At 42.6% G+C, this 24,373-nt stretch overlaps 1 protein-coding gene and 1 pseudogene across 11 annotated transcripts in view; one reads left to right on the forward strand and one right to left on the reverse strand.

Annotated features, from left to right (window-relative positions):
- STAU1 (staufen double-stranded RNA binding protein 1) overlaps window positions 1–24,373 on the forward strand; it is a 78,533-nt gene that overhangs the window by 34,945 nt on the left and 19,215 nt on the right. For all 10 annotated transcript variants that reach the window (XM_030826406.1, XM_030826405.1, XM_004090085.2 and 7 more), the window contains 3 exons: window positions 1,758–1,896; window positions 4,048–4,213; window positions 19,895–19,993. In XM_030826406.1, coding sequence (XP_030682266.1) covers window positions 1,796–1,896; window positions 4,048–4,213; window positions 19,895–19,993 — 366 coding nt within the window. In that variant the 5' untranslated portion in view covers window positions 1,758–1,795. The remainder of the gene's footprint in view (window positions 1–1,757; window positions 1,897–4,047; window positions 4,214–19,894; window positions 19,994–24,373) is intronic.
- LOC100591226 lies at window positions 20,168–21,344 on the reverse strand (annotated as a pseudogene). Its single transcript, XR_179203.3, has one exon. The product of XR_179203.3 is annotated as an actin-related protein 2/3 complex subunit 3 pseudogene (transcript).

The following is a 24,373-nucleotide window of genomic DNA, read 5'->3' on the forward strand; positions in this document are numbered from 1 at the left end:
TTTATTCTCTACTGCAGACAAATTCTGTGGATCAGAGCTGCTCTTAAAATGATTCAGACTGTACTTAAAATGCAATTATATGAATTTTGTAAAAAATATAATTCTAATGCAAGGAAGAGAGAGATCTGTAATTCATGTGGCCCTCTGTGCAAACCCCAAAGATATTCTTATAGATTTGATTTATACATTAAATTTAGTTGAACCAATTATAGTACAGAATCAGGTCTTTTTTATTTCTTCCTATATACATCCTAAAGAGGCATTTTAAAGTGGATTTTTATGTGCATTTAGATTTTGCCATTTCTAGTGTTCTGTTTTTGATATGAAAGTGTTGTTTTTAAATATGATTGTGCACTGACACTAATCTTTCCAGGCTGGTTTTCTTTTTTTTATGGTTTTTAAAGGTTTATGGATTGGATGAACTGAAAGGAAAAAAAATTGGAAAATGAGTAGCATGTATTTTCTGAAGTTGATAATTTTGAGATAACTTGCTGTGTATGAAAATGGAACTCATTTTCGTAGCAAGTATTACCACAGGTCAAATTCATTAGAAACGTCAAGAATGGAAATATCTGAATATTTTGTGGGCCTTGTGTGACTTCTGCAAAGACAATTGGGTTGCTGCCTCCTCACTGATTTTTCACCTTTAAGTTGCACATCATGTTGTGTTGTAGCTCTTTGAGTGTGCTTTGTGTTGTTTGAACTCCTCTGGGGCAGGAATTGTGTTTCTTCTTTTTATTTAGACAGAGTTTTGCTCTTGTTGCCTCATCTGGAGTGCAGTGACGCAATCTCGACTCACTGCAACCTCCGCTTCCTGGGTTCAGGCAATTCTCCTGCCTCAGCCTCCTGGGTAGCTGGGATTACAGGCATGCGCCACCATGCCTGGCTAATTTTTTGTATTTTTAGTAGAAACGGGGTTTCACCATGTTAGCCAGGCTGGTCTCGAACTCCTGACCTCAGGTGATCCACCCGCCTCGGCCTTCCAAAGTGCTGGGATTACAGGCGTGAGCCACCCTCACTGCAAGGTCTGCCTCCCGGGTTCACGCCATTCTTCTGCCTCAGCCTCCTGAGTAGCAGTAGCTAGGACTACAGGCACCCGCCACCACGCCTGGCTAATTTTTTGTATTTTTTAGTAGAGATAGGGTTTCACCATATTAGCCAGGATGGTCTTGATACCCTGACCTCGTGATCCGCCTGCCTCGGCCTCCCAAAGTGCTGGGATTACAGGCGTGAGCCACCACACCCGGCCAGGAATTGTGTTTCTTAAGTTTAGCACAGTGCTTTGCATCCAGTTAGTAATGTAATAAATGCATTGTTCAATACTGTGTACAGACATACTTCTGAGTGCAAGCCAATAATCCTGTAAATCAGTACAACCAAGGTTATATTAAGTATTCTCAAACAGTAAAACAATTTGGACATTTACATGGGATTTTTTAATCGTGAAATTTGATGTGTTTTGGAACTTATTTCTGACAGCTGTACCATATAGCTTTCACTGATAATATCTTGGGTTAAATTGTGGCTCCTCTGGTAGCCTTCAGAGTAGATTTTGTGCTGTCGACTGTGTATAAATATCAAGAAATCACAGCATATTCTTGGATTTCCTTGTCTGATGCCTAGCAGTGGGCCACCCAGGTCCTTTTATGTGAAGTATGATGAATCCAATTAGCAGAAAGCATGCTATTACATTTTATTTTAGTGAATATCATTCTCATATCAGAAAAAAACAGTTCTTTGTCGATTCTTTCTTGCAGAAAGCATAACCCCTACTGTAGAACTAAATGCACTGTGCATGAAACTTGGAAAAAAACCAATGTATAAGCCTGTTGACCCTTACTCTCGGATGCAGTCCACCTATAACTACAACATGAGAGGAGGTGCTTATCCCCCGAGGTATGTGTGAGGTTTTTTTTTTTTTTTTTTGTAAAATACAGGAGAAAATGTGTCTGATCTTTTACATAAACTAGTACCTCTAGATTGTGGAGGGAGTAATGATTTGGTTTGGGCCTGCCAAGTGTTGAAGTTTGTCTTAATTGCTCTTGTGCCTTTGTGCCCCTCCCCTGCCTTTTCTTTTTTTCTTTTTTCTCTTCTTTTTTTGAGACAGAGTCTTGCTCTGTCACCCAGGCTGGAGTGCAGTGGCGCAATCTCGGCTCACTGTATCCTCTGCCTCCTGGGTTCAAGTGATTCTCCCTGTCTCAGCCTCCTGAGTAGCTGGGATTACAGGCGCCTGCCACCACGCCTGGCTGATTTTTTTTTGTATTTTTTAGTAGAGGCAGGGTTTTGCCGTGTTGGCCGGGGTGGTCTTGAACTCCAGACCTCAGATGATCTGCCCACCTTGGCCTCCCAAAGTGCTGGGATTATAGGCGTGAGCCACCGCACCTGGCCGCCCCTCTTTTTTTTTTTTTAATTCATTGAGACGGGCTCAATATGTTGCCCAGACTGGTCTTGAACTCCTGGACTCAAGGAGTCCTCCTGCCTCGGCCTCCCACAGTGGTAGGATTAAAGGCGTGAGCCACCACCCGGCCCTTTGTGCTTTTTTTTTTTTTTTTGAGATGGAGTCTTGCTCTGTCGCCCAGGCTGGAGTGCAGTGGCACGATCTCTGCTCACTGCAAGCTCCGCCTCCCGGGTTCATGCTATTCTCCTGCCTCAGTGACCCAAGTAGCTGGGACTACAGGCGTCTGCCACCACGCCCGGCTAATTTTTTGTATTTTTGGTAGAGACGGGGTTTCACCGTGTTAGCCAGGATGGTCTCGATTTCCTGATCTCATGATCTGCCCGCCTCTGCCTCCCAAAGTGCAGGGATTACGGGCGTGAGCCACCGCGCCCCGCCCTTTTGTGCTGCTTTAACTACTGCTCTTGGGTAGGGCCTGAGCGTATTTCTTGCTGGCAGTGTGGCTTGTGCCCTCAAGCCGCCTGGCTAAAGATAACCCTTGTAACTGCTTTGTGTAACTGAATCATATTTAAACGTGATTCCCATAGCATCATGATTCCTGTAAGATAAAGATTCCCAGCATTTGTAGATTACCTGAATATTGGGTACTTTTTGACTTTTGAACTTGTGCGCTTTGTAAATAGCTTTGGTGCAGTAAAGTATTAATTGAAACCTGAAAATGCCGTGGATTAAAAATCTTCTGCTGGCGGTAATAAGACATTAGTGGAGGCCAGGTGCGGTGGCTCATGCCTGTAATCCCAGCTCTTTGGGAGGCCGAGGTGGGTGGATCACGAGGTCAGGAGTTTGAGACCAGCCTGGCCAACATGGTGAAACCCTGTCTCTACTGAAAATATGAAAATTAGCTGGGCATGGTGGCAGGGGCCTGTAATCCCAGCTACTTGGGAGGCTGAGGCAGGAGAATCGCTTGAACCCAGGAGGCGGAGGTTGCAGTGAGCCGAGATCATGCCACTGCACTCCAGCCTGGGCAATGAGAGAAACTCCGTCTCAAAAAAAAAAGACATTAGTGGATAGATGATGAGCAAAATGGAATTCTTCATTTCCCTGCTCTCTGTTGGGGGATAAAGTCATTTTAAAAATATAAGCTATGAAATGGTTAAGAAACTGGGTTCTGCTAGGGAAATGGATAAGAAACTCGGTTCTGCTAGGTAGGCTACAGCTTGTTGGGATTTCTTGAAATGAGGGCCCTTTCTAAAAGACTTGTGCATTAAAATTCCCAGCCTCCTATTGGAGACATGCAAATTTAAAGCTAAGGTTTGGGAAGGCAGAGCAAGCCAAGTTTTTGTCTCAGCCAAAGCCTAATTCATTTTAGATTTTGTCAGTGCAGGTTAGCATGGTAAACTCATAATTTATAAGCCATTGTATTTTGCGAGATGTAAGTTTGGATTGCTAAACACTCTTTGCTTATACTGTGTAGCAATTCTAATCCAGTTTAAGCTTTTATGAAATCCCTGGATATATTGATGAAGAGTGATTAGCATCAAACACTAATGTGAGTAGGATCGTGATGAAGGAAATACTTGCATTTGCCGGAGAGTGTATAGGTGACTTATCAACTTGAGACTGTAATTTGCCTAACCTCCTTTTATTTCTAGGTACTTTTACCCATTTCCAGTTCCACCTTTACTTTATCAAGTGGAACTTTCTGTGGGAGGACAGCAATTTAATGGGAAAGGAAAGACAAGACAGGCTGCGAAACACGATGCTGCTGCCAAAGCGTTGAGGATCCTGCAGAATGAGCCCCCACCGGAGAGGCTGGAGGTGAGGAGTGGAGCCCAGGCTCCCTGACGCTTCGACAGGGTAGGAGGGTAGTGGGGAGATGTCACTGCACGTTATCTTTTCGAAGAAGGCACATTGACAGCTGTCCATAATTTTTATTTGAATGCCTCCAAGATTTTATGCTCTGTAGATTTCTTGCTTTTTACTCCTTTTTTCCTTTTAAAATTTCTTAACAAGAAAGTCAGTTGCCTTCTTTTTCAGTCTGTGGCATAGTTTTGAGTGACATGATATGGTGTGAACACGTTAGAAAGTTTGTGATTCAATTGAGTTGTGAAGAACATGTATGGATGAAATCTTCAGTGCTCAAGATTATGCTTGCCAGAATCTACTGTGATATATGGGTACCAGGTTAGAGAATTTTCTGAAGCTGTTTTTGACCAGCCACTCTTGATTATATAGAAGCGCCTGTTACCTCTTGCCTCATAACAAACCATCATAGAATTTAGTGATGGTTTAAACATCTCCAGGCATTTATTTTGCTCATGAGTCTGCGATTGAGGCTGGGCTTGGCAAGGGTGTAGCTTGTCTTCGTTCCACACAGCTTTGGTTGAGGTGGATCTGCAGGGGGCTGGAGGATCTGCTTTTAAGATGGCTCACTCATGTGGCTGGTAAGTTGGTGCTTGCTGTCAGCTAGGAGCTCAGCTGGGGTTCTGGCCCTAGGACCTCAGTTCATCCCTGGATGACCTATGGAAGGATTGCTTATACTTCCTCATGTTATGGTGGCTGGTTGCCAAGAGCGTAAGCATCCTAGAAGATGGGAAATGGAAGCAGCTGCCAGTTTCTTAAGGCTTAGGCTCAGAAATCACAGCATCGTGTCTGCCATATTCTACAGGTCAAGCAGGCATGGAGCCCAGATTCAAAGGAAGGAGATAGAGAATGTCACTTAGAAAAAAAAATTGAGGTGGCTGGGCACAGTAGCTCACGCCTGTAATCTCAGCACTTTGGGAGGCCAAGGCAGGCGGATCATGAGGTCAGGAGATCGAGACCATCCTGGCTAAGATGGTGAAACCCCGTCTCTACTAAAAATACAAAAAATTTGCCAGGCGTGGTGGTGGGCGCCTGTAGTCCCAGCTATTCGAGAGGCCGAGGCAGGAGAATGGCATGAACCCAGAGGCGGAGCTTGCAGTGAGCCGAGATTGTGCCACTGCCCTCCAGCCTCGGACAGAGCAAGACTGTCTCAAAAAAAAAAAAAAAAGGTAAAAATTATATAACCTAAATTGACTAGTGTAAGTGTACAGTTCAGTGGATTTTAGTACATTCACAATATGGAGAATCTCATTTCCAGATGATGAAAGGATTGTCAAAGAATTAGGGGCCATGTTTTAAAACCACCATGATAGGAAAAGGATTTTAACGTTTTTGTGACTAAATAGCAATATAATTCTTAGGGAATCAGTAACTCCATGCCATTGAGGAGTGAAAACATTAGTGAATATCTTTGACCAGAATCTTATCACAGGTAGAGTCACAAAGTCCAGAAGAAGCCCAGTGAATTGAAAACATTGAGATTTCATAATTCTGTTTAATCACAGCAGGAAATGCCACCTGAAAATATCTCTGGGTAGCATTTGACTTTTCCTCACCAGGAAACATGTTCACAGAGAACAAGAGGATCCTGCACGGAATAGTGGGCTAAGTATGTGATGAGAGGTGCAGACCCGAGCGGACCTTGGGCAGGGTGCCTGCTGAGTCTGTTGTATCCAGCTGCCACCCAGGGTGACCCAACTCGGGCTTCGTGGCTGGCCGCACAGGAGCGATTTGTTTTTCTTTTGTTACACTGCGTTTCCATTTTCCGCTATAATCACCTATTCTAACAGATGATCTGTTTCCAGGGCTCACTAAGGACCAAATCAAAGAAAATGAGGCTGTAGCTAAAAGAGGAGGATTTAATGAAGTTAAAGGGATGAGCTTTTCAGTGGTGAGATTTGTTAAAACACCAAAAAGGTAGTGTAATTTGAGTTATTTTGGAGGCTTTTCAGCTTTTTACTTGACTGGTGCTAATCTAACTGGAGTCAGATGGAATAGGTATTTCTGGTCCTTCCAGCCAATAGTTGATAAACAATTGCTGGACACTGCTATATGGCTTTTCTGCATCACAATCACTTGAGAAGTTAAACAAAAAAAAGAAATTCTAGGCCCAGCCCTGGGATTCTAATGCAGTAGGTCTAGGGTAAGACCCAGGAAACTGGGTTTTGCTTTTGTTGTTCTTGCTGGTGTGTGTGTGTGTGTGTGTGTGTGTGTGTGTGTGTGTGTGTGTGTGTGTTTTGAGACAGTCTCTCCCTGTCACCCAGGCTGGAGTGTAGTGGCAGGATCTTGGCTCGCTGCAACCTCCACCTCCTGGGTTCAAGCAATTCTTGTGCTTCAGCTTCCTGAGTAGCTGGGACTACAGGTGCTCACCACCACGCCCAGCTAATTTTTGTATTTTTAGTAGAGCTGGGGTTTCACTGTACTGCCCAGGCTGGTCTCAAACTCCTGAGCTCAGGTGAGCTCAGGTGATCTGACCACGTTGGCCTTCCAAAGTGCTGGGATTACGGGCATGAGCCACCATACCTGGCCATGTTGTTGTTAGTGAGCTCTTGGAGTGATTCTGAGGTATGGTCAAGGTTGGGGAACCACAGATCTAAGTGCTGTCAGCACTTCCCCAGCAGTTCCTCCCCTTGAGTACTCCATGAGAGTGATCACAGTATTGCTACAAAGGACTAAGTGCCTGTTGGTGTTTCTGAGTCTCCCACCTTCACTCACTAGAGCAGCATTGGTTGGCACAGTCCTGAGGGCAGCGGCTGTTGTAGACATGTTCTCCTGGGCTGAATTTTCACTGGGTCCTGTGAAATCTCTGAGGAGCTTTGCTGAGAGTGGTGTTTAAATCTACTTGTGCCCTTTGGCATTTCTCGTCTGTGCCCCTTTTCTAGCTCTGTAGAGTTTGAAGTAGAGACTGTGCCTTTCAGAAATGGCTTAAAGACTGGCCTTAGCCAGTGAAGTGAAGAGTCATTAATTCAGAAAAGACTTATTTGAAGTACTGGATGAATATCCCTTACCCTAAATGCTTGCAACTAGAAGTGTTTTGGATTTCAGAGCTTTTTTTGATTTTGGAATATTTCCATTATACGTAATGAGATATCTTGGGAATGAGACCCAAGTCTAAACATGAAATTTATTTGCGTTTCATATACATGTTATACACAAAGCCTGAATGTAATTTTATTTTTTTCTTGGGGGTATTGAATAAACTGTTTTGAGTGTGACACGTTGCATGAGGTCATGTATGGAATTTCCACTTGTGGCATTGTGTTGGTGTTCAAAAAGTTTGATTTTTGGAGCATTTTAGATTTTGGATTTTTTAATTAGGAATGCTCAGCCTGCAATAAGTGAAACACTTGTCCTCTTTCGTAAATGTGCTGCCGTTGATTTTACCAGGCCCTCTTATAGCAGGCAGTAGGGGAATAAAGAGAGACAATTTTAAAAGATAACTTTTTTTTTTCTTAAAAATAGTGCATATGGACTATAAAAAATTTTAAATTCAAAAACAAGGAACAATGAATGATTTATAAATTTACCACTTGATAATCACTGTAACCATTTGGTGTATATTCACTGACAAGCACATATACAAGTAAATACAGGTGCCTATCTATTTCATAAAAATGGCATGATAGTGTACAGTAACCACCTTTTTTCACTGATGTGTATATCTTGAATATGTTATGTCATTTACTTAAAATTCCTTGGAGGACCCAAATTCAGCACACACCTAAGCACTTTTTAATGTTGCTTTAATGTTCCACTATGTGAATGCACTGCTTTATTTTCCAAGAGGGACTTGATTATTTAGGTTGTTTGCAGTTTTCCTTCTTATAAAATGGGTTGGGAAGAACATCGTTGCAGTAAAGTCTTTGTCCACAGTCCTAGAAGTGGAATTGCTGGACCAGCGGGTATGTACCGTGGTACATATGGCCAAGTTCTCCACAGAAAGAGGGTGCCATTTTACAACCTGCTGACTGGCCGTAAGCAGCCCGTCTGTCCACAGCCTGCCAGCATTGGAAATGATCATTTTAAACAAATTGTCAGTTTACCTGTGGCAAATTTGTGGAGCATGTGATTGTGTGGTAGATCAATGCATCTTCTCTAGAAGATACGCAGTAAAGCCAGCACTTGCTGTCTACAGGGCAGGTATAGTCTGGGCCCTCCATGCCAAGTGCTGTGCTAGAACCTGAGTTGAAAACAGTCAGCGCCATCCCTTTTCCTGTGAACTTAGTCAAATGGAGCTGCCAGACATTAACATTAATATCAGCAAAAAGTGCAGTTAGTGCAAGGATGGAAAAATGACAAGAATTAGAAGAACGTAAAGTATCTCATTTAGGTTGGAATAATGGTGGTGAGTTCAGAGCAGTCTTTTCAGAGGAAGAGACATTTCGGCTGATACTAAAGATCAGCAAAGAGCAGGGACAGTGTATGCCCAGAGAGGGAGTGGCAGTTGCAAAGGCCCCAAGTTAAGAAAGTGCATGGGTTATTTGTTTATTTAATCTAAGGTTTGTGCTAATGAAGTATGAGTTTTACTCAGTGTCTGAGCTATTAGGAGCAGTATGGTCATAGCTGCAGTATCTGTAATAGAGAAAAATGGGGTCTAGCTTAAATGTCCGTTACTAGGGAAGTGGTTAAAAACATGGCTACGTTTATCCCGAGTACCAGAGTGAGGTATGTCGTATACACAGGCATGAAAAGGGATGAAGATGCAGAGCTGTTACTGTGCATACAGTGTGATCCTGTTGGTGTTTTGGTGTATATGTGTTTTTGTTTGTTTCTTTCCTTTTTTTTTTTTTTTTGGAGATAGGGTCTCACTCTGTTGTCCAGGCTGCAGTGTGGAGGCCCTCCATGCAGGCTCACTGCAGCCTTGACCTCCCTGGGCTTAGGTGATCCTCCCATCTCAGCCTCCTGAGTAGCTGGAACTATAGATTCATGCCACTACACCCTGTTAATTTTTGTATTTTTTGTAGAGATGGGGTTTCACCATGTTGCCCTGGCTGGTCTTAAACTCCTAGGCTTAAATGATCTGCCCATCTTGGCCTCCCAAAATACTGGGATTACAGGCATGAGCCACCGTAAACAGCCTGAAGTTTTTAAAATACTTTTTTATACTTTTGTAAAAATGAATAAATGCAGCTCTTTCTGGTTTTGAGTCTTTATCTTCACTTGGGATAGGTACATACTTAATTAGGAGTAAAGTTAAAATTAGAGACCCATTTGTTTATTTATTTATTTTCTTGAGATGGGGTCTCACTCTGTCACTTGGGCTGGAGTGCAGTGGTGTGATTTTGGCTCACTGCAACCTCCGCCTCCTGGATTCAAGCAATCTTTCCACCTCAGCCTCCCAAGTAGCTAGGACCACAGGTGCATGCCACCACACCTGTCTAATTTTTGTATTTTTGGTAGAGACGAGGTTTCACCATGTTTCCCAGGCTGGTGTCGAACTCCTGAGCTCAAGTGACCACCCACCTGCCTCGGCCTCCCAAAATGCTGGGATTACTGGCATGAGCCATAGCGCCTGGCCTAAAATTGGAGACTTTAACCCTTCTTGTTTCCTCAGTGTTCATTGGACCTAGTTTTCTTTTTATTCTTTTTTTTTTTTTTTTTTTTTTCTAGCAGAGACAGGTCTCACTATTGTTGCCCAGGCTGGAGTGCAGTGGCTATACACAGACGTGATCATAGTACCCTGTGGCCTTGAAGTCCTGGCTTCACGTGATCCTTTTGCTTCTTGATTATCTGGGACTGCAGGCATGCTTGTGCCTGGCTCAGGTTTTCTTTCCTTTTCTTTCTTTTTTTTTTTTTTTAAGACGGAGTCTCGCTCTGTTGCCAGGCTGGAGTGCAGTGGTGCGATCTCGGCTCACTGCAACCTCTGACTCCCTGATTCAAGCTATTCTCCTGCCATAGCCTCCCAAGTAGCTGGGATTACAGGCATGTGCCACCACGCCCAGCTAATTTTGTGTTTTTAGTAGAGACGGGGTTTTGCCATGTTGGCCAGGATGGTCTCGATCTCCTGACCTTGTGATTCACCTGCCTCGGCCTCCTGAAGTGCTGGGATTACAGACGTGAGCTACCACGCTTGGCCTCTTTTTTTTTTTTTTGAGACAGAGTCTCGCTCTGTTGCTCAGGCTGGAGTGCAGTGGTGTAATCTTGGCTCACTGCAACCTCCGCCTCCCAGCTTCAAGCAATTCTGCCTCAGCCTCCCAAGTAGCTGGTACTACAGGTGTGCGCCACTACCCCCGGCTAATTTTTGTATTTTTAGTAGAGACAGGGTTTCACCATGTTGGCCAGGCTGGTCTTGAACTCCTGACCTCGTGATCCGCCCGCCTCAGCCTCCCAAAGTGCTGGGATTACAGGCGTAAGCCACCGCTCCCAGCCAGGTTTTCATTTTTTAAGCTGCTTTTACAAGCTCTTTAAGGAATGATATTGCATGAGTTGTATTCTTTTTTAGAGGTATTACAAAGAATTGAAAGTATACTTATTTTTTAAAATAGTGCAAAACTCATTCTGTCTTACAGTTATCATAGGGGCCTTTTGGATCTTTTTATAAATCTTTACATGATGGGATCTTAGGGATCTTAATTTTCCCGTGTTTTGAACGTTTTGCTATTTGTTATTCCACATAATTATTTCAATACTATTCATCATCTACTCCCAAATATGCCAGATGAGATGAAAATCATAAGAATTATAAAGCCTCTGGGGTGGATATACAATAGTGAAATAATTGTCATGATGACACCATCTTTTATTGTTCCTATGGCCTTGCCTAGGCTATTGCATTGTCTTCCAAGAGGTTAAAAAAAGAAGACTAGAGACACTATCTTTTGAGTCTCCTTTTTGCTTTCATTGAACCCAGGTGAGAATCCAGAATTTTTCTATTTTTCATCTGTAATGTCAAGGAGAAGAGAATTGACAGAGGAAGACATTTCTGATGATTAACAAATCAGAAGATGAACACAAAAAGACAGATAGATGGCAGCACTCCAGACTGTAATGATGATGGTGAGATTATCTAAGCAAAATCGCAGACTGTGAGTCTTCAGATGCTAGCATAGATGAATTTCCCCAAACTCAAGAATCAGCTAGTGATTATTTATCTGATGTATGGAAAGGAAATGTGGTATATTCTTATCTAGTCATTCAACAGAAAGGACTTCATCATGCAACATTTTTCGACAAGAACCTGCCCCATCCTGTTTGCATTTAAAAAAAAAAAGTACGTGTGACAACATTATTTTATCTTTTATGTTTGGCCACCAACATTTATTTCTTACCACTTATTGTCAACAAAATAACTGGACAAATGCGCAAGGAGGTGTGTGTCCAAAGGTGATTGGAAGAAAATAGATATAAAAATGACAAAAATCACTGGATTGATCCTTCTGTTGGTGTTTATAAATCCAAAAATGAAAGCATTTTGCACTTAATGGAGCAAAGAAATGGCCGCTTTCTCTTCAACAGAATTACGAGTCTTTCAAAAGTAGTGTGTTTGACAGTGCCCGTACATGAAGAATCTGAAGTCCTGATAAGTTAGAACCTGTTGCAGATGGACTTGGAATCTGACATCGCTACAGGTGGGCTGTGCCCCAGCTGCAGGTGCATCAGGTGATGAGCAGTTAGTTGCATATAGAGGACCTTGCATTTTTTCAGGTATATATGCCTTCCAAATTAGAAACATTGGGATAAGAAGCTGGGCTTGCTGTGTTTAAGTTCTTATTAAAATGTCTAATAAAATGACTTTTGTCATCCTTTTATTTGGTAAATTATTTGTAAAATGACTTTAGATATAGAAAAATAAAAGAGTCTGTTGGAGCCAGATAATAAATGGTGATGGCTAATTTTCCTAGCACACTGTGAGGGTTAAGTGTGGTTCAGAGCATTTCTTTCTTTTCTGTTGTTTTGTTTTGTTTTGAAATAGGATCTTCCTCTCTCACCCTAGCTGGAGTGCAGTGGCTCACTGCAGCCTTGACCTCTTGGCCTCAAGTGATCTTCCCATCTCAGCCTCCCTTGTAGCTGGGACTACAGGCATGCGCCACCACACCTGGCGAGTTTTTGTATTTTTTGTAGAGATGCGGGTTTTGCCATGTTGCCCAGGCTGGTTTTGAACTGGGCTCAAGTGATCCGCCCACTGTGGCCTCTCAAAGTGCAGAGATTATAGGGATGAGCTATCACACCTGGCCTCTTTCTTAATGTTGCCTAGATTTTACTGCTAAACTATACACTATGGAATCAGTGTTAACAGTAATTCCTACGTTGTGAAGATAAGACTAAGTGCCCACTAAAGCGTCGTCATTTTACTGGGAATGGTTTTTGTGGATTAGTTTTGAACCATTTGCTGCCTCCCTACTTGGAACATTTTGTCAGTCTGGATAATAGGAAATTTTTAATGAGCCAGGCATGGTGGCTCACTCCTATAATTCCAGCACTTTGGGAGGCTGAGGTGGGAGGATCACTTGAGCCCAGGAGTTTGAGACCATCCTGGACAAGATGGAGAGACCGCATCTCTACCAAAAATATTTGAAAAAAAAAAAACAAAAAAACAAACAAAAAAAAACAATGGTGGCATGTACCTGTAGTCTCAGCTAATGAGGAGGCTGAGGCAGGAGAATTGCTTGAGCCTGGGAGATCAAGGCCGCAGTGAGCTCTGATTATGCCATTGCACTGCAGCTGGAGGGGCAGAGCTGAGGCCCTGTCTCAAAAAAAAAAAAAAATTATGTAAAAGAGCAATATAATTTCATTTTCAAAATTTTTTTTGCATTTTTATTTTACTAGTTGCTTTGTTCCTAATGATACTCCTCTGGAAGCAATGGCTTAGAACAGTGAATCGCAACTCCAGTCACCTGGGGACTTATTTAAAAAATAAACAAATACTATAAATAAAACTGCTATCCAGGCCATGCCCTCAAAAATTTGAGTTCAATTGTCTGGAGCGGGCTCCAGAATCTGAACTTGTGAAGCTCCCGAGTGATTGTAGTGCTGCTTTGGTTGAGAACCACTGGCTTAGGGTGTAGAACAGAGCAGTAGACCCATTGTTTTCTATCAGTCTTATGTGGAACCTTGATACATGTGTATAAAATAGAAAAGGAGCATTTTGTTAGTATAAATTGTTGTTAAAAAAATTTTTTTTTTGGCTGGGCATGGTGGCTCATGCGTGTAATTCCAGCACTTTGGGAGGCCTAGGTGGGTGGATCACCTGAGGTCAGGAGTTCGAGACCAGCCTGGCCAACATGATGAAACCCCATCTCTACTAAAAATACAAAAAATTAGCCAAGCATGGTGGCTTGTGCCTGTAGTCCCAGCTGCTTGGGAGGCTGAGATGGGAGAATCACTGGAACCCAGGAGGTGGAGGTTGCAGTGAGCCGAGATTGCACCACTGCACTCCCGTCTGGGCAACAGAGCGAGACTTCGTCTCAAAAACAAAATAAAAAATAAATATTTGTTGTTGTTGTTGTTGTTGAGATGAGGTCTTATTATGTTGCCCAGGCTGGTCTCAGACTCCTGGGCTCAAGTGACCCTCCCACCTTGGCCTCCCAAAGCGCTGGGATTATAGTTATTAGTATAAATGTGTAAGTTTGGATTTATAATAATGATAAAGGCAATTTCTGCGAATGAGGTATATGAGTTTTCAAAACACAAAATTATATTCATTTAAAAACATGGCTGGTAAAGATACGGTCCCCTTTAGGATAGTGATTAACTGCCCTGGGAATGATAGTGAGATGGACTTCATTGCCCCTTTTTTTTGAGACAGAGTCTCACCTGGCTACTTTCTGTATTTTTAGTAGAGACGGGGTTTTGTCATATTGGCCAGGCTGGTCTCAAACTCCTGACCTCAAGTGATCCACCTGCCTTGGCCTTCTGGAGTGCTGGGATTACAGGCATGAGCCACCTTGCCCGGCCCGTTGCCTTGTTTTTTAAGAGGTGGAGTCTTGCTCTGCCACCCAGGCTGGAGTGCAGTGGCAGGATCATAGCTCACTGCAGCCTTAAACTCCTGGGCAATCAATCAAGTGATCTTTTTGCCTCAGCCACCCCAGTAGCTGGGACTATAGGCACACTCCACTGCACCTGGGTAAGTTTTAAATTTTTCTGTAGAGATTAAGGTCTCACTTTGTTGCCTAGGCTGATCTTGAACTCCTGGCTTCAAACCATCCATCGCAGCCTCCAGAAGTGTTGGGACTACAGGCGTGAGCCACTGTGTGTGGCTCATTGTTTTTCTTAAAACAGAAAAAAACAGTCCGATGTCAGTAGTACTTAACTGTTGACGTTGGATAAATCCAGGAAATTGCCTGTTATGTTATTATCTGTACTTTTCTGTATGTTTGAAATAGGTTGTAAATAAAAAGGTAAACCTAATTGGGCTGATAGAATGAACAAAACATTGAAAATTGGGGCATGTACGTGGCATTCAAAGTCTTATGACAGTCTGAGCACCTAGTTTATTTCCAAATTGTGTTCTGGCTGCACATAAAGAGAGCATTCTCATTGGCACAGTTCTTAGCATGTGGACCTTTTTTTTTTTTTTTTTTTTTTTTTTAAACAGATCATCTATTAAAAACTCTGGATGCTCTTCAGGGAAACAGCTGTCAAGATTTATTCTGTTGTGCACAGAAATGAGTTAATCTGGGGTTAGCAAAAGTTACTGTGTTGATGATTTCTAGTATCTTAATCTTTGGTGTGAAACATTTTTGTTGCTGCTTTTTAAAAAATTCAGGCAAAATATACATCTAAAATTATTAAACATTTTTAAGTGCACCGGTGGCATTAAAATACATTCTTGGTTTTGCACAACTATTACTACCACTCATTTTCAGAACCTTTCCATCATTCCAAATAGAAATTCTGGACTCATTCAAGAGTTACTCCTCACTCCCTTGCTTGCAGCCCCGGGTAACCTCTACTTTACTTTCTGTTTCTATGCATTTGCCTAGTCTAGGCACTTCATAAAAATGGATATTTGTTTTTTTATGTCTCACTTATGTTACTTACTGTAATGTTTTCAAGGTTCATCTCTGTTATAGCATGTTTCAGAATTTCATTTCTTTTTTAATGGTGAATGTTTTATGGTATGAATAGTGAATATTTGTTTTTCCAGTCATTTGTTGGTGGACATTTGGGTTGTTTTTACCTTTTGGCTATTGTGAATGCTGCTATGAACCCTGGTGTATAAAAATGTGTTCAAGTTGCTACTTTCAGGTCTTTTGAATGTATATCTAGAAGAAGTGGAATTCCTGGATCATATAATAATTATATGTTTAATTTTTTGAGGAACTACCAAACTGTTTTCCGTAGCAACTGTACCATTTTACATTTTCTATTAAATTAACTTACTTTTTTTTTTTTTTTTGAGACGGAGTCTCACTGGACTGGAATGCAGTGGTGTGATCTTGGCTCACTGCAACCTCCGCCTCCGGGGTTCAAGCGATTCTCCTGCCTCAGCCTACTGTAGCTGGGACTACAGGTGCACGTCACCACGCTCAGTTAATTTTTGTATTTTTAGTAGAGATGGGGTTTCACCGTGTTGGCCAGGCTGGTCTCGAACTCCTGACCTCAGGTGATCTGCCTGTCTCGGCCTCCCAAAGTGCTGGGATTATAGGTGTGAGCCACCGCACGCCCTGCCCATTTTCTATTTTATTTTTAATAAAATCCAAATCTGGTACAAACATTTTACATTTTCATAAGTGACTGGAAGCTTCTCATTTCTCCATATCCAAAAACTTGTTATTTCCATTTCTTTTGATAGCAGCCATCCTTATGGGTGTGAGTGGTATCTTACTGTGGTTTTTTTTTTTTTTTTTTTTTTTTTTTTTTTTTTTTTTTTTTTTGAAACAGAGTTTCACTCTTGTTGCCCAAGCTGGAGTGCAATGGCATAATCTCAGCTCACTGCAATCTCTGCCTCCTGGGTTCAAGCGATTCTCCTGCCTTAGCCTCCCAAGTAGCTGGGATTACAGGCGTCTGCTACCACACCCGGCTAGTTTTTTGTATTTTTAGTAGAGATGGTGTTTCACATGTTGGCCAGGCTGGTCTCGAACCTCTGACCTCAGGTGATCCACCTGCTTCAGCCTCCCAAAGTGCTGCAATTACGGGCATGAGCCACTGTGCCCAGCCAGCTATTTATATTTCTTTAGAGAAATGCCTATGTAAGTCCTTTGCCCATTTTCTAATTGGGTTGTTTTATTGTTGAGTTGTAGTTCTTTATATATTCTGGATATTAATCCCTTATGAGATAAATGATTTGCAAATCCCATTCTGTGGGTTTTCTTCACTCTCTTGATAGTGTCCTTTGATGCATGAATATTTTAAATTTTGATGAAGTCTAATATTAATTAGTGGTTTTCATGTCATATGTAAGAAATCATCACCAAATAGTGTCATGACACTTTTCCCCTATGTTTTCATCTAGGAGCTTTACTGTTTTAGTTCTTATGTTTAAGTATTTGATCCATTTTGAGTTTTTAGTGGTGTGGGGTAAAGGTCCTGCCTTATTATGTTGCATGTGGATATCTAGTTTTCCTAGCACCATTTGTTGAACAAGCTTACAGTATTATTATTTTTTTAAGTTTAATATCTATTTAACTATTAGATTGGTAATTACTTTTGCACCAACCTGTAAATTTCAAGCCAAATCTCTGTAGAACCCCAGCCTTTAAAGCACTTGCTTGCAAATTGCCAGTTTTAAGGATTCACTCATGAAAAAGTAGACCCTTTTTCTGCTTAGGATTTAAACAAAAATACAAGTGTGGACTGGGTATGGTGGCTCACACCTATAAATACCAACACTTTGGGAGGTTGAGGTGGGAGGGTTGCTTGAGCCCAGTTCAAGAGCCCAGTTCAAGACTAGCCTGGACAACATAGCAAGACCCCATCTTTACAAAACATTAAAAAAAAAGAGCTGGGAGTGGTGCCTATGCCAGTAGTCCCAGCTACTCAGGAGGGTGAGATGGGAATATTGCTTGAGGTCAGGAGTTTGAAGCTGCAGTGAGCTATGTTTGTACCACCATACTTCAGACTGGGCAACAGAGTGAGACCCTGTCTCAAAAAAAAAAAAAAAAAGTATGTGTAGGTTAACAAACCACCACAAGTGCTATGAAAATAGTTTTGACTAAGGTGAGATACACTGAAACCAGATTGGAAAGAAAAGATTATGGAAGGATAGAAGGAATTACAAAAAGCGTCTGGAATAAATTTGTTTGTCCAGGATTATACCCTTGGTTATGTATATATTTTTTTAATCTAGAGTTTGTTTTATTTTAATTATAGCTTTTTTTTGGTGGGTGTGACACAGTCTCACACTGTCATTGAGGCTAGAATGCAGTGGCGTGATCATAGCTCACCTCAGCCTCAACACCCTAGGCTCAGGTGATCCTCCCTCCTCAGCCTCCCGAGTAGCTGGGACCACAGGTGTGCGACACCACACCTGCTAATATTTGTATTTTTTTATAAAGATGGGGGTTTGCCATGTTGCCCAGGCTGGTCTCGAACTGGGCATAAGCAATCCGCCCACCTTGTCCTTAAAAAGTTTTGGGATCACAGGCACTAGCCACCATGCCCAGCCCATTACAGCTTTTAATATTCAGTGGCCAGACGCGGTGGCTCATGTCTGTAATCCCAGCACTTCAGGAGGCCAAGGTGGGCGGATCACCTGAAGTCAGGAGTTCGAGAATAGCCTGGCCAAGATGGTGAAACCCCATCTCTGCTAAAAATACAAAAAAAAAAAAAATTAGCCAGGTGTGGTGGTGGGTGCCTGTAATCCCACCTACTTGGGAGGCTGAGGCAGGAGAATCGCTTGAACCCAGGAGGCGGAGGTTGCAGTGATCCAAGATCACGCCATTGCACTCCAGCCTGGGCGACACAAGAGCAAAACTCCATCTCAAAAAAAAAAAAAAAAAAAAAGTTGAGTGTAGGCGGAATATACCTGATAAACATAAGGAAATGCACAACAGATAAAATCTTGGATAGTCCTATACGTTGCCTATTTAGCAGTTTCAGCCATGGGTTCCTGTTCAGATAGTTCTAATCTTAGAAGCAGGACTTTATAAATTCTTTGACAAAATAAGCAATAATGTGAAAAAAAAAACAGCTGTTTTGCCATGTTTTGGGGGACTAAAGAGGAACTAGATAAGCTTTGAGCTTATCTAGTTCCTCTTATTATCACTACAGCACAGTATAAAATCCATGTTATCAGCATGCAGAAGATCCTTGCTCCTCTTTAATCTCATCCCTGATTGGAAGACTCTTAAGTGAACCTTGTTCCAAAGATGGAATCTCTGCCTTTGTTGAGGAGACTTTATTAGTTTGCGCCTTGTGTTTTTTTGCCAACAGCAGTTGAGTATGAGATACATGGCAGTTTTGTAACGTGTTTCATCGCATCCTTATTTATTTCTTTATTTTTAATTATAGAGATAGAGACTCTTTGTTGCCCATGCTGGAGTTCAGTGGCTGTTTACAGGCATGATCACAGCTCACTGTAGCCTTGAACTACTGGGCTCAACTGATCCTCAACTGTCACCTTGCTGAGTACTGGGGCAATTAGTCATGTACTGCCATGCTTGGCTGCATTCTCTTAAAAGTGGTTTCCCGCCAGGCGCAGCGGCTCACGCCTTAATCCCAGCACTTTGGGAGGCCAAGGTGGGTGGATCATGAGGTCAGGAGTTTGAGACCAGCCTGACCAACGTGGTGAAACCCTGTATCTACTAAAAATACAAAAATTAACTGGGCGTGGTGGCGCATGCCTGCAATCCCAGCTACTCAGGAGGCTGAGACAGGAGAATCGCTTGAACCCGGGAGGTGGAGGTGGCAGTGAGCCGAAATCGCGCCACCGCACTCCAGCCTGGGCAACAGAGCGAGACTCCGTTTCAAAAAAAAAAAAAAGTGGTTTCCAGGGAATTTATGTTCAGATAAGCCTGCATACTCATGTGGACAGACTTAATCTGAATTTGCCACGTCCCACATATATCCGTCTGTATTTTGACTTTTCCAAAATGTGGCTTCCCACTAGTTGAGAAGGACTTTTGGAAGTCACTGTTCCAAGCAGCAGTGACATCTTGCTGAACCACAGTCAGGCTGACTCATATCCAAAGGTCTGTTATGTGCGGATTGTTTTTGGTGAACTTACGAGGTACAATTTGACTCAAACTTGACAGGACATATATCTTTTTAACCTCTTAAATTCAGTGACACTTGGTATGTGCATGGCCTTGGTTAAATTCATAAAGCCAAGGCTCAGTGCTTTTAAGGTTTACCATTGCAGCTAGGATGTCGATGGATGTTTTTTTGGGAGGGACAGGGTCTCGCTCTGTCACCCAGGCTGGAGTGCAGTGGTGCGCAATCATGGCTTACTGCAGCCTCTACCTCCTGGGCTCAAGCAATGCTCCTGCCTCAGCCCTCCAAGTAGTTGGAACTACAGGCATGTACCACCACCACATCCACCTAAGTTTTGTTTTTTTGTTTTTGTTTTTATTTTAGAGACGAGGTTGCTCAGGCTGGTCTCAAACTGCCATGTTGCTCAGGCTGGTCTCAAACTCCTGGGCTCAAGCTATCCTCCTGCCTTAGCCTTCCAAAGTGCTGGGATTACAAGCATGAACCACCTCACCCGGCCATTGACGATTTTAATAAGAGCTAACTACTAAACAATTATTCTTACAGGTGAATGGAAGAGAATCCGAAGAAGAAAATCTCAATAAATCTGAAATAAGTCAAGTGTTTGAGATTGCACTTAAACGGAACTTGCCTGTGAATTTTGAGGTAAGCTAACTTTACATGTAGGACTTTGTATTATAAAATCCTGTTAGTATTCATCATAAGAGTGATTTTTTCCCCTAAATATCATTGGAATAATCTTCACATAACGTGGACCTCCAAATTTAAGATTCATACTATATATTTAGTGAAGCAGTGTTTATTCTCTTCTTCTGGGATTCCCTAACTAAGGGGCATTCATGGATGTGTAGAGAGTTCATGATGGCTTCAGTTGGTGTGTGGACCTCCTGAAGTGGTCTGAAGATGGTTGTGTTAGTGTTCCTATGTGTATTCTTCTGGATAGGGAAGGATGGAGGGGCTAGTTCATCGCTTAGATCAGTCTCAAAAACATTTGTGGTCCCTAAAGGTCTCTTCAGAGTAATTTTGAAAAGGACTCAGTTTTTGTTGTTGTCTAGCGTCTGCCCTCAATTCCTGTTTAATAACTTCATTTGTTGTTGAGACCTTGTGTTCTAAAAACAGTAATCAATGAATTGTCTGCTCAAAGTGGGAAATAAGGTACATTTTAATATATGTTGCCTTAAAAGACAATATAGTCCATCCAAATGGACGAGGGAGGTAAGGGAGAATTTTTTTTTTATTACTTATTTTTATTAAGCGCCAGCTTAATGCTGCAGAAAATTTCAAATCACCCTTGATAACCCCTGCTTTTCTCCCACCCAAATTCTTGATCAAGTTTTTTTCAAGTAAAGACATGCTCTTCTCTCTTCTGTATAAAACTTTACGAATAAAGGCAAAAGATTATGTACATCTTGCTGGAAAATGCTGCCCAGGGTTCTGGGGACGGTGGCTGCCCAGGCTCCCTTCACTGTCCAGTTCCTGAAAGACTCTTGTTCACGAACTGTCTCTTCACAAAGCAAGTCCACCACTTGCTGGGTTTATCATTCTGAGGGTCGAAAACTTCCTCACAAAGTCTCAGTCCAGTCTCTTGCCTTAGCTGTTGTAAATAGGCTCTCATCACTTCATCTTCCTATTTTTTGCAGGTTTGGTATAAATTGCGTTAAGTGGAAAACCAGGGTCTCCAGGAATGGGAAAACTAGTGATTCCCAGTGTATACATTTCTTTCTCACCTTGGCTTTTGGAATTGCACTTTTGGAGTTTTTTCAGACATTCAGAAATGTAGAGAGATATATATATCAAGGTCCTATCAGCTTCATTCTTAATTTCATAGTTTTTGAAGAAGACATGGGCCTTGAAGTAATAGATGCTTCATCCACAATATCTGTATCTTTTGTCTCTCTGGGGGCAGGTCCTTTGAATTGACTTCTGATAGGTAAAGTGCTATGTTTCCGATGAGTTTGGTGTCAGGATCCATGAGAGAAGAGTGGTAAGCCGGCATCTTGGCGGCGCCCGGATTTCAACCCAGAGCTTTTTTTTTTTTTTTTTCCCTGAGATGAGTTTCACTCTTGTTGCCCAGGCTGGAGTGCAATGGCGTGTTCTCGGTTCACTGCAACCCCCACCTCCCAGGTTCAAGCGATTCTCCTGCCTCAGCCTTCTGAGTAGCTGGGATTACAGACATGCGCCACCATGCTGAGCTAATTTTGTATTTTTAGTAGAAACGGGGTTTCTCCATATTGGTCAGGCTGGTCTTGAACTCCTAACCTCAGGTGATCCACCCATCTCGGCCTCCCAAAGTGCTGGGATTACAGGCGTGAGCCACCATGCCCGGCCCAGTAAGGGAGAATTTTTAATATTTACCTTAGAAATAAGGTCTGACCCACAGCGGATTCTTTGCAGATTCTTTTGATTTATGTGCTTGATTATGGCTTATTTCTTTAAAAGCCTATTTGAAGCTTACATTCCTGTAAAATATCTTTGAGGTATTCTTTACAGTTACAGGTGATGTATACCTTCTCCTCCTATGTGCTAGCACCCTAAACTTACCCAGCTTCAGTGCTCCATCCTTCGGCCACGTGATGATGATTTCTCACTTCACCCTGCTGATGCCTCTCTGCCTGCCATGGGCCAGAGGTGGGATGGTAGTTGCCAGGGCTCCCTACTGTGGCCCACCTGGGTATGAGGGCTTGTTTGTTCCTCTCCATTCCTCTGACACTCATTCCTGCCCCTCCACCCTCAGCAGGCAAGAGCAGGTTTACACTGTTCTCTTGGAGTCCAGAGCCCCCACATGGATCTAGGGCTGGAATCTTCTCACCTGGCCCTACATTCCCTCCCTGGCCTTTCTCTGTCCATCAGTGGAGGCTGGGATGCACTTGGGGAGGGAATGAGACAGGGGACATTCAGAATGGCTGTTTGGGCTCACTCTTGAGTGGGAAAAAGATGGGAGCTGCATCCCAAGGAGTCATGAGGTCTCCTCCGGCACCTGTTTCAGGAAAGGGGAGAAGTGTTGCTTCTCTCCCCTGCTGACAGATTAGTCTGTCATGAGAGTGGATTTTTGCAGGTTGTGGGGGAGGGGTACCAAGACCGTGGGGAGTGGGAGATGCCTGACTGGCTTCCTGGGTCACCTCATGTTCAGAGTTGATGGCTTGGGCCAGAGCCCTGGATTCCTAAGAAGCTTGCTACCTGGTCACTCTTGCTGCTACCCAGAGTCACTGAGATTTCTGGAAACTTAGAGATTGCTATTTTATGTTTTTGTTCTGTGGGAGTTGGGGTCAGATTGCTTCCTTTCCACCTTCACTTTTGTTAAGGTTTCAGATTTGGCTCTCAACTCTGTGTTCAGGAATCTTAACAGTAGTCACATAAAAGAATTGTGGGAGTGCCCTCTGGTGGTGATCTTTTAAAGTAGTTTATCACAGCTTGCATGTAGTTGGTGGCATGAGTACTTATATTCATTAACTCACATATCAGGAATTTTTTACTAGCTTGCATTATTATGTTGAGCAAGGTCTTTCCTTTCTTTTGCCTCTGGAAAATTGCCTGGCATGTATTAGATGTTTAGGAAATAGTTAATCAAAAATTATTCTATTCATTTATTCAATAAGTTTTTGGTAATTAAATCTGTCACATAGGAAGCTGTTAGGTGTTTTAATAGGAGAAGACAGGAGCAGTTTTTTGGAAAAATATATACAGCTTGACATTATTATTTTTTTTATTTTTTATTTTTTTGGAGATGGAGTTTTGCTCTTGTTGCCCAGGCTGGAGTACAATGGCACGATCTCGGCTTACGGCAACCTCCACCTCCTGGTAGTAGAGACAGGGTTTCACCATGTTAGCCAGGCTGGTCTTGAACTCCTGACCTCAGGTGATCCACTCACCTTCACCTCCTGAAGTGCTGGGATTACAGGCATGAGCCACCGTGCCCAGCCAGTTTGACTTCTGATAAAATATACAGTTTTAGTTAGAAAATGTGATGGTGCTGTTGGATACGGTCATCGGGAGGCAGTTGTGACATGCCCCCACCACATGTAATCCAGGTGATCCTCCAGATTTAGATTGGAGGGATCTTGATGTGGGCAGACAATGCAAGCCGTTGGAGAGGGCCAGGGTGGGCTGTGAATTTGAAGTGAGCCATCAGGGTGGCTGACCTGTCCCTCCAAAGTCTAACCTGAGGACAGGGAAAGAACTGTTACGGGAGGAAGTGTTTCATAATCTGCCCTTGGGTGTGGGCAGCACCTATGGGAGTTCTTTAACATCAGTCCGCAGGTGCCTAAGCAGGCCAGGTCCTTCCCACACCTCTGCTCCTGGCCACTGTGCTGAATTCCTACCCCCATTCCCCGCTACCTCCTTCCCCCACACCAAAAAAAAAACATCCATTTCAGAGGCTCACTTATCTTACCTAGACAGTTTTTCAATTTTTTACTTTAAAAATTTCAAATCTATCTAAAAGTTACAAGAATAGGACAATGAATATAACTTTCACTTAGATTAACCAGTGGTTAACATTTTACCATATTTGCTCGCTCCTTCCTTCCTTTTCTCTTTTTTTTTTGAGACGGAGCCTCACTCTGTTGCCCAGGCTAGAGAACAGTGGCATGATCTCGGCTCACTGCAACCTCCGCCTCCCGGATTCAAACAGTTCTCCTGCCTCAGCCTCCTGAGTAGCTGGGATTACAGATGCACGCCACCACACTCAGCTAATTTTTGTATTTTTAGTAGAGATGGGATTTCACCATGTTGGCCAGGCTGGTCTTGAACTCCTGACCTCAAGTGATCTGCCTGCCTTGGCCTCCCAAAGTGCTGGGATTACAGGCGTGAGCCACTGCACCCAGCCTGCTTTTTCTTTTTCCATAAATATACGTATTATTTTATTTTCTGTTTTTTACTTTGCTGGATTATTTGACAGAAAGTGGCAGATATCATACCCTTTAACTCCTAATATTTCAGCATGTATCTCTTAAGAGCAAGGACATTCTCTTAAAGAACCACAATCTATTAGTAGAGGAAATTTAGCATTGCTATAGTACTGTTACC

The sequence above is a fragment of the Nomascus leucogenys genome, chromosome 13 (genome assembly GCF_006542625.1).
Source record: "Nomascus leucogenys isolate Asia chromosome 13, Asia_NLE_v1, whole genome shotgun sequence".
Lineage (NCBI taxonomy): Eukaryota > Metazoa > Chordata > Mammalia > Primates > Hylobatidae > Nomascus > Nomascus leucogenys.